Source organism: Gigantopelta aegis, chromosome 10, assembly GCF_016097555.1.
Source record: "Gigantopelta aegis isolate Gae_Host chromosome 10, Gae_host_genome, whole genome shotgun sequence".
Taxonomy (NCBI): Eukaryota; Metazoa; Mollusca; class Gastropoda; order Neomphalida; family Peltospiridae; genus Gigantopelta; species Gigantopelta aegis.
The window spans coordinates 60,711,418-60,721,978 of record NC_054708.1 but is presented as its reverse complement, the minus strand read 5'-3'; the positions used below and the strand labels follow the sequence as shown (position 1 = coordinate 60,721,978).

General features: G+C 41.1%; 1 protein-coding gene across 2 annotated transcripts; it reads right to left on the bottom strand.

Annotated features, from left to right (window-relative positions):
* Positions 1-366: 366 nt before the first annotated feature.
* Positions 367-9,289, bottom strand: LOC121383423. 2 transcript variants are annotated; one of them, XM_041513441.1, is made up of 4 exons: positions 9,140-9,289; positions 6,699-7,744; positions 5,018-5,185; positions 367-1,908 (listed from the first exon to the last, which is right to left on the bottom strand). In XM_041513441.1, exons 2-4 carry the CDS (start codon positions 7,734-7,736, stop codon positions 1,534-1,536), a joined length of 1,581 nt encoding a protein of 526 aa, XP_041369375.1. In that variant the 5' UTR covers positions 7,737-7,744; positions 9,140-9,289; the 3' UTR covers positions 367-1,533. The 2 variants fall into 2 exon arrangements, with proteins under 2 accessions (XP_041369375.1, XP_041369374.1); XM_041513440.1 differs by lacking the exon at positions 9,140-9,289 and having other exon boundaries at positions 6,699-8,344.
* Between the last annotated feature and the right edge of the window lie 1,272 nt (positions 9,290-10,561).

Here is a 10,561-nt window from a genome sequence, read left to right as displayed (position 1 = left end):
TTCCACGGACAGGATAGCACATACCATAACATTCAATATACCAGTCGTGGTGCACTGGCTGGAACGAGAAATAATACACTTGGAAATTAATTAAGCATCACCTAGTTTTGACTGTTACTTATATTTCACATGGAGAGGGGGGGGGGGGGGGGAGGGGGATGTGGCCCAGTGCTAAAGTGCACGCTTTTAAGTATTAAGTTATGCTTAAAAGAGTAGTTTAAAATTAATTCTTGTGTATATTAATTAATCGTATGAGTGAAAATATAGACTGGATATGTTGAAATTTGGGATAGCACATACCAGGCCTTTGAAATACCGGTCGTGATGCACTGGTTAAAACGACAACAGATGTGATGTTTTGTCACATTCAATTCAATGCGTTTATTTTTTGACTTGTACCATAGACCTACTCGCCAGATCCAGATTCAGAACTGGCTAGGTTTTGGGCCTAACACAGTAGAGCTATTCGAAATGTCGGTGCATTTTGTGTCCACATTTTGGGTTTAAGTCTTCATTCTTGACCGACATGAACGAACAAGGCCCTGAGTCACAATATGCATGCTCGTATTTAAAATGGTGGATGGAATAAATATTAACTCAGCAATAAAAAACAAAACAAAACAATAAAACAAACAAATCCCTCCCATTATTATGACTAACGAAACATGACAATTCCGCCTTGACTGACTTTGCATTTTTAATCCGTCAAATATCGTATTTAGAAAACGCCAGTGACATTAAATTAAATAGTCATTAAAGACCACTCAAGACAATCTGATGTATTGCCTGGAGATAAAAATTACCAAAATACTGATATAAGAAATTTTAAAAATTGCCTGAACATGAAAGATGAGTCACCGAAGTATTGCCCAACAGTTAAATATGATTTTACCTCACGCTACATTGAGTCATCACTCAACTATATTAATAACACCGTGAGCAAACTAAACTGTCCGCTATTTTAGCACCTAGACCGAATTCAGCCAGACCAAGCAAAAAAACGTTCACTAGACTGGTTTATGCGCTTCGTGTTACCAGTTAAACAGTTCGCGAACGTTAGCATCGCTCGTTCTGGCTGAACGCAGGGAGCCTTTCATAATAGAGTTATTATTAATTTTTGCGCCCTGAGTTATTATTAATTTTAGCACCCTTTCTGGTAACGAGTTATTAGTAACTAGAGCTCTGGAAATTCGAAATGTCGGGTATTAGAGTGCCCTCTAGAAATAGAGAGAAATAGAAAGAAAGAATGAGATAGAGAGTGGGGTACCTGAGAGAGAGAGAGAGAGAGAGAGAGAGAGAGAGAGAGAGAGAGTGGGAGGGAGGGAGAGAGATATAGACAGACAGACAGAGAGAGAGAGAGAGAGAGAGAGAGAGAGAGAGAGAGAGAGAGAGAGAGAGAGAGGGAGGGAGGGAGGGGGGGGGGGGGAGACTCCGTTATCGCCGCACAGGTTACTCGTTCCGAAAAGCAGCAGACGATCTTTCCAGTGTATGTTCTTTCACATGTGTCTACTTCCTTAATACATGTCCTGAAAGTTAAACAAACGTGTCTCCTTCCTTAGTGTACGACTTCTCATAGACGAGAGACGTCAGGTACTCGACCAGTCCACCCAGCTGGTAGAACTCGGCCTCCGTGAGCAACTCTCGCCACACACTCTCACTCTGCGGGAGAACACCTTCCTTGATGCACCCGTCTCGCAAATAGTTCAGAATGTACCGGAAGTGCGTGCCGTCTCTGTCTATAAAATAACTCCCATCCGGTTCTCGTTTCAGTTCGTGACGCCCGCTGAACATGGCGGCGAGCATGGAGAGAGGGTCTTTCGTAAGTGTCAGTACTGACGTGGTAAACTGGTGGCCGCCAATATCCAGCTTGATGCGGCTGTCTTGGATGCGGTAGATTTCTGACATTTTCTAAATAAAAGAGAAAAAAAAACAAGGAAACTTAATGGATGTTTAATGATACCCCAGCACTAGAGGGAAACAGAAGACATTAGTCATTGAACTTTAAGGAGCTTGATAACAAAGTACATTTATGAAAATGGTTATTTTAAAACACGTAGTTCTGATCGATTATCCAGATGTACATGGCATGAGCAGGCTTAAGGCAAGACGCAGTCAACTTTTGCCAATAGACGACTTTATCAAATATTTACCGCTGAGTTTTACTTGTACAAAACTATATGTATATGCATTTTGGTATTTAGATACATGTATGTGTAAATCGGTAAATACCAACGTATACGTCACATACATCAGAACACATGTGGAATACATGTTACCTAATAGAGGTATGTGTATGTGAATTAGGAGAATTCATTGAGTCTACTGAACTGCTTCCATCCCACAATTCACCATACCTAGGATATACATTTATGCCGATTCTATGTAAAATGTTATCTATGCTTTTGTAACAACACCTCAACATATTTTAGAAAAGAAATCCACTGTTGCCACATTGATTTTTCTTACCTAAAAGCAGTAAGAGAAAATTGATGCGCTGGGTTTTTTTGACTTACAGAAAAGCATCTAAAGGGACTGTCCTGAGAGTTTGCAGCCATTGATACACGGTTCCATCTAACAGAACCTTTTTGGCGACTAAAATTACATATACAATTTACTTCGTAGTAATATATATATATATATATATATATATATATATATATATATATATATATATATCATATATTTATAACAAACATCTTGTTTTTACAGATACTGATATTCTGAACAAGAAAATGTCTTTAATATGTAATTTTAGTCATCTGAAAGGATTTGTTAGTCGTAAACATGTTACAATGTAGCAAACTCAGAACAGTCTCTTTAACAACGGATTTGGAATAGCCGTCGTAGGGTTCTGGTATTAACTGGGAAACAAAACCATATTGGGTTCAAGAAGGGGAATCGATCCTACGAGCTATCGTACATCTGGCGAATGCTCTACTACTAAAGTTACACACTCAGCCCATCTTGTGGCGCGTGCATGAAATGTTCGGAAAATACTGGGTCGAGTTCAGCAAATCAGAAAAGGAAAGCATGTTCGCTTGACCATAAAATTGTTCTTGAACGTTAAAGCCCCGGTCACACTGTCAAGGATCAGGACGCCGGGTTAGCTACTGTACCGATCCTTGGTGATCCGTAGCGACCCGTAGCGCTTCCCGTTGTCAACTAACCCCTATCCTTAATAAACCTTGGATTATCCGTCGAAAACCTTAGTAAACCGTGGTGCATCCGTAGGGCACCGCTGATAAACCACTATCCGGGGTTATCCGTGAGGTTTTCATCCGACGTGGATCCTTCCAGCGATCCTTGACAGTGTGACTGGGGCTTTATATTGCACGTTGTCGCTGATGCAATTTTTCAAAGCCTAGTTAAATTAATCCTGGGTTAGTCCAATAGTTTTGCATTAATTATTTTTATCACAAATACAAAATAAACTTTAGATTTGATTTTGTATGGATACCTTCGGCTGTTCTAAATCATGTTTCAACGTTGTTTTCATGTATTATTTGTATTGATCCAGTCCTTGATTTTCAACATGTGTGTTAACCACTGGTTAAACTGAACTAACATTTGAACATCTGGTCCCTGACTTGCATTCAAACTAATGGATGTTCAGCATCAAGCATACACTGGTACATCACCTGACAAGACACGTCACACGCAGACGCAGTATCGTCTTTGTAACAGAAGATGCTAGCGTGTTTGTGGCGTGTGTAATATTTCTATGACAGAAATAAGACCCCGCCACTGTAATTGTAAGTGATGAGGTTTATACCAGCTAAACCCATAATCATGTCTGTTTTTAATGTAGTGTGAGAGAAGTGAGTTTACTTCGCACCAGACATGTGCTGTTTGTTTATTATTCCTTGTTCCTGAACTTGCTACCTTCATATATCGGTGATCTTTGATCCAAACCAGATGTTTGTACCAGACAGTTACATAGCATCTTTGTCGAAGGATACGCTCTATATAATTAGTATTCACAAATATTAGGTTAAGAAAGAAAAAGATTTTTTTATTTTATTTAACGACGCACTCAACACATTTTATTTACGGTTATATGGCGTCAGACATATGGTTAAGGACCACACAGATTTTGAGAGGAAACCCGCTGTCGCCACTACATGGGCTACTCTTTCCGATTAGCAGCAAGGGATCTTTTATTTGCGCTTCCCACAGGCAGGATAGCACAAACCATGGCCTTTGTTGAACCAGTTATGGATCACTGGTTGGTGCAAGTGGTTTACACCTACCCAATGAGCCTTGCGGAGCACTCGCTCAGGGTTTGGAATCGGTATCTGGATTAAAAATCCCATGCCTCGACTGCATCCGAACCCAGTACCTACCAGCCTGTAGACCGATGGCCTAACCACGACGCCATCGAGGCCGGTCTATTAGGTTAAGTTTAATTAAATAAAACAACAAAGGCAAACGTAGTATAGTGTCAAAAACCTTTTTCTAAAAATAAGTATTTAAATAATAAATATACACGTAATAAAAAAAAATGTGAATATATTTTTAAAATTTCATTAACAGATTATTTCCAAGGATTCCAGTGGTTTTAAAAAGTCTACATACGAGACAATGAAAAGGAATATAGACTGTGGCAAGTTATTTTCTAGAAATTGGCGCAAAGAGTTCATTGATTGCAATCCAACGAGTCTAAAAGAAAACGTTTATATTGTGAATTTTTAATTTTTGTTAACTTTTAGAGATATTGACGTACACGTTTTAGATAGTTAAATATTAGAGTTCGGTGATAAGTTGTCCAGGCTACCCTGATTCTGTGTCAAATTTGTCCCTTTCCGTACATATTTCTGTTTTGTCGCCAAATAGCTTTTGGAGATATTGGCAAAGTGCTAGCTTACCCTCTCGGTCTCTTTGTCTCTGTCGCTCTCTCTCTCTCTCTCTCTCTCTCTCTCTCTCTCTCTCTCTCTCTCTCTCTCTCTCTCTCTCTCTCTCTCTCTCTCTCTCTCTCTCTTGTCATGTTAACTTTTGGAGACACTGCTGTAGAGCTTACCTTGATTTCTGCGTCAAATCTCTCCCTCTCCTTGCATAGCTCCGTCTTGTCTCTGTCGAACTCGTCCTGTCTCTGTCTGAGCGTCCTTTCCGCCGTCTCTATCTGCTCGCTGTACTGCTTCTCCAGCTCCAGTCGTCTGCTCTCGTACTCGGATATCGTCTGCTCGCACTAAGGAATAAAAGTTAAAGGGTTTTATAGTTTTGTTTAACGACACCACTAGAACACACTGAGTTATTAATCATCGGCTATTGGATGTCAAACATTTGGTAAACCTGACATATACTCTTAGAGGGGTGGGGATGTTGTTTTGTTTGACGACACCACTAGAGCACAATGATGTATTAATTATCGACTGTTGGATGTAAATTTGTTGGTAATTTTGACATATATATAGCAAACCCGCTATATTTTTCCATCAGCACAAGAGGTCTTTTGTATGAAGTTTCCCCCACAGACAGGGCAGCACATACCACGGCCTTTGGTGTACCAGCCAAGGTGCACTGATTGGGGCGGGAAAACCCCCAATTAGAGCAAGGGTCCACTGAGGTGATTCAATCCTACGACGAAAGCACTTTGGTCGAGCGCTCTATCGCACTGCTGAATGAATCCTACGACGAAAGCACTTTGGGCGAGCGCTCTATCGCACTGCTGAATGAATCCTACGACGAAAGCACTTTGGGCGAGCGCTCTATCGCACTGCTGAATGAAGCTAAGCAGAGGCGGGTCTAGGGTGGACCAGGGAATCCGTCAACCCCTAAAATATTCAAGTGACCCGTTTCCCCCACTTTTAATTTTGTTTTTCCCATTTGGTTCCATGTTCACTTTCCCCTTGTCCCCCCGCCCCACTGCAAAATATTTCATGGATCCGCCCCTATACAGAAAAGAAAGAAAGTTTTTGTTTTAAACGACAACGCAACACATTTTAAGGTGGTGTTTTAAGTATTTAATATATTTATGTGCTTTAGTAGTGTCGTTAAACAAAACACAAAACGTTTACTTTCTAAAAGGCCACTAACAATAAAGTTGATAGCGATAATATTCGAGTTAATTAAAATTAGTTGTTTGTATGTATCATTAGCAAAAATACTGTTATACTCTGGTAAGGCGAGCTTGTAACTTTTAAACTATGGACATTTGGTTCATTTCGAGCGCGCGACAAAATACTGATAGGAATTGTTTCTATTTTTTGTCGCGCGACACGAGCGACAAACATATATTAACTAATCAAACAACTTTTACTTGGCGGTTTCAACTGCTGATAACAATTTTTTTTAAAGAAGATTGTCGGTATGGTCGCGTCGTCCGCGTCCCGTTAGGATACAGCTTTAGGATACTGCAATTGAAATCAATAATTTCAAAAATAATCGCTCGCTGCCGGTTAGGTTGTTGGTGGGTTTTTTTTTTTTTAGAAACCATTGTTTTCAATTATTACTGCATCCGCGTACGGCGCGACAGATTGATATAGTCGAGCGCGCGATACAATACCGATAGGAATTGTGTCTATTTTTTGTTTCTATATACTAATCAAACAACTTTTACTTGGCGGTTTCAACTGTTGATAACAATTTTAAAAACAAGACTGTCGTTATGGTCGCGTCTGGTTAGGATATGAATATTATCGCGTCGCTCGCATCGCTCGCGTCGCACGCGTCCGGTTGGGATACAGCTTTACATCACTCACCTTGACAATTTCGTTATTCAAATGTCGCTCCTTCTCTTGCAGTCTGACGTTGAGCCTGTCCGTGACCGTCTCTCTGTCGCAGATTTCCCGCTCCCGTTCACGCACGTGGTTCTCCCGGTCGTCGACGTACTCCCGAGCTCGCATCACGAAGCCGCTGAAATTGGCGTGCAGCTTCTCGAGAAACACCTTTCCGATCTGCTCGATCTGCTCGTGGATGTCCACCTCCCACGCACACGTCACGTCCTCGAACAGGTTGTGCTCGTAGAGGGGGCCCACGGGGAAGTCGTAGTTGGCCTCGACGTGTTCGGGGCTGTGGCTCCAAACGCCGTCGCCGTCGTTGACCTCCAGGGCGCAGATGGGTCGCGTGAAGTCGGAGTCGATCTCGAGACACTTTCCGATCGACTTGTCCCTGCAGAAGAGTGGCTTCCAGTCGCTGTCGACGTCCGCCTTGGCCCACAGTCTGGACGCGTGGCTCTTGGGGATGCGGTACAGGTCTCGGATCTTGGCCTCCACGTGGCCCACCTTCTCCATCTTGCTGAATCTGACGTTGTGGAAGTCCTCCAGCGGGGACGTGGTCAGCATCACTTTGAACGAGTTGAGGTTGTGCTCGATCTCGGCGGCTCGCGAGTAGCTGTAGACGATCAGCTTCATGGGCTTGTGTCCCTCCGCCAGACCGTACCACTGCACGAGCATGCGCCACGCGTCCTCGTGCACCGCGTCCACCGTGTGCGCGTAGTCGCGCCGCGTTACGATGGGCCCCGGCGGGGACGAGACGCGCTTCTGGTAGTACTTCCTCGTGCTCGAGATGCCCAGGTACTTCTTGAGGTGCTCGATCCACTCCGCCAGCAACACGTACCAGTACTCGCCCTCCACGAACTTGCGGTCAAAGAGCTGCTCGAGAATCGCCTTCTGGGCGACGACGTCCGGACAGGCGGGACATGCTGGCTGGGCGATAGAGGGCGCTGTCGCCATTACCGTGCCGACGAGCCTCTCGACGGTAATCTCGCGATGTGTTGACGTCATGAAGCAGGCTGGCATAACTCACCCTGCAAACGTAGAGAGAGAGAGACACACACAGAGTCAGAGAGCGAAAACATAGCTACCGTGTAACACGATCTCTCTGTAAAACACATGGTTCAATGTACAAGAGAAGTGCCCTCCTGCCTCCCAACTTCCCCCACCAAAATATAACAGATGTGAACAGTTCGTTGCCATGTCAACGATATGTCTGCCAGAAATGAGTCTGCTAGTGCTGCCAACTGCGTATTTCGGTCCAGTTCCGATTTGAAAAGGTTAAAAATAGCCCGCCAGCACCGCACGTGACTTTTGTTTACTAACATAATCTACCAGGAATATAGAACACCATGCTCTTTATGCCACCGAAGATAAAGGGCTGTTTAACTTGGAATCCAATCCTGGCAGTGTGTCAACTCGATCCGCTGTTTAATAGAGAAACACTTCCTCCATCTGAAGAGCCACGAAAGCGCATTCTTTAAATGCTTTTAAGTTTCTTGCTCTCTGATAAATCAGTGAACAAGAAGATTACAAAAATGATCAAGTTATATAATAATTCTATTTTATTTAACTATTCAGATCACACCACGGGGATAGAACATGTTAAGTAGGGTAGAGATGGGGTGGTTTTATTCGTCACAAGGAATAAGTCGTTTAGCTTTCTGGCCTGACATATTTATATATACCCGAAGTATATAGCCTTTCCCATTTCGAACTGTGCCGATAGCGAACTTATATGGCATAATTATTAGTTTCGATGACAATCGTACTTTTTGTTTGAATGTTATTGAAGGTACCATGTTGTTCTTCGAAAACACATGCTTTAAAACTGCGCTGATCAAATTAATGTTGAATAAACATACATAGAGAATCTTGTCATGGTAAATATCACTGCTATTATTACTATCACCACTACCACCATCACCATCACCACCACTATTACGACTACTACGACGACTACTACTACTACTACTACTACTACTACTACTACTACTACTACAATACAAATAATGTAAACTGCACTGTCAATATATTTAAACGAATATTTCATTTAATTTTTAGCCAAATTTGTCGGGAGGCCTAATATATACATTTTAATACCATTTTCTTTTTGTGTAAATGACATTGGAATTATTTTAAAATAATTTGATATATTAAAAAATAGTTTTTTTCAGATTAAGAAATGATACAATATTTACGAACAATGGGCAATAACTGTATATTAATGTTAATTATTAATGCCACCAGCTACTATGGAATATATTGACTTTTTATCCAAATGTCAATATATCAAAAATATTTATTAAAAAAATGATAACATTTTATAGTCAATGCCCAATATAAATATTTACAAATGATCTGATTGATAACAGAAAAATAATCTTTCAAAACATGCAAATAATTAAAGAACTAAAGAACCACTTTACCTGCTTCAAGTAAACACTGAATGTGGTAGGTTGTTGTAAAAAGAGATTTTGTAAGGTGCAATAGCATTATCAGAGTTTTATAGAACCAAAACACACGTGATGTTTCGAGAGCGAGGCTGTCTGCTCAACAACAAGAGAAAGTGACGTCACCTGTTATAATGGGCGAAAGGCAGGTAAAAAATCGAGGTGTTCCATTTGTCTGCGGTGACTTCCACACGTGCGCGAACTCACCCCCTTTATTCGTAATAGGTCAGTGGGTGAAACGAACGCGAACAAACGCCAACAGGTTGCTGTAATGAAGTGGGTTTGAACAGAATGGAGATAAACAGTCTGCACAGCATTTAGGCGTAATAGATTAGATAAAGATATGCCAAGAACTGTTTTTAAAATGATCACTTGTTATTTAACGTGTGCGCGTGCATGAGCGCGCGCGCGTGTGTATGTGTGTGTCAGTGAGCATATGTGCGAGTGTGTGGTCATAAAATGTCAGCTTTATATGTGTAAAATAATATCTTTAATATTAAATGTGTATGTAATAACTTGGGAGAATACCACCCTGAGGGTTGTAATAAATAGTATATTCTTGCATATCTTTGTGGGATATCGTATATATATCGTGTGCGCGCGCGCGCGCACACACACGCACACACACACGCACACACACACGCACACACACACGCACACACACACACACACACACACACGTGTGTATATACATGTATATACACGTGTGTATGTGTATGTATGTATGTATGTGTGTGTGTATATATATATATATATATATATATATGTATATATATATATATGTATGTATGTATGTATGTATGTAGTGTATGTATGTATGTATGTATGTATCTATATATATACATATACATGCATATATATGTTCTCTTTCGTCAGTACACTATTAATGAATGAACGAACGAATGAACGAACGAATGAACGTGTATACCTATTTGATTTATGTCATCATCTGTATGTAGAAAATATACTCTAACGTTACAGAAGTACGCCCACAGAGTTCTTATCCATTGATATACATATTTTAAGTAAGCTTTTTGTTTTATGTTTTTATGATTACATGTATTTGTTTTGTAGTTGAGAAGTATAAAATCTGACCGACAAAACCGTAATACGTGATCAGGGCCGTATCTCTGCACATCGTCCATATCGCAAAATAGTACATGTAGTTGATTCCATGACAGCCACTGCCGAGGAGATCCTTTACTGGAGATGTCATCGTTCTTGCACCGTCACAAAGAGGACTGTCACTCCTGACTAAATTTACTAAATAAACACTAGCATCGAATAGAGCTTAATTGAATAGGCACAGCTGTGATGACATGCTTTGACGAATCTCTTTTATAACAGTGATGATATCCGGCGTAAGTTCAGTCAACCGCTTGGCTCTAACATTCGCTA

Bases quoted from the DNA above. Each gene is read 5' to 3' on its own strand.
- LOC121383423 (XM_041513441.1), bottom strand. From the start codon at position 7,736: ATGCCAGCCTGCTTCATGACGTCAACACATCGCGAGATTACCGTCGAG. The intron at 5,186-6,698 runs GTGAGTGATGTA...TTTATTCCTTAG, and splicing joins TGAATAACGAAATTGTCAAG to TGCGAGCAGACGATATCCGA. The intron at 1,909-5,017 runs GTAAGCTCTACA...TCTTTTATTTAG, and splicing joins GATTTGACGCAGAAATCAAG to AAAATGTCAGAAATCTACCG.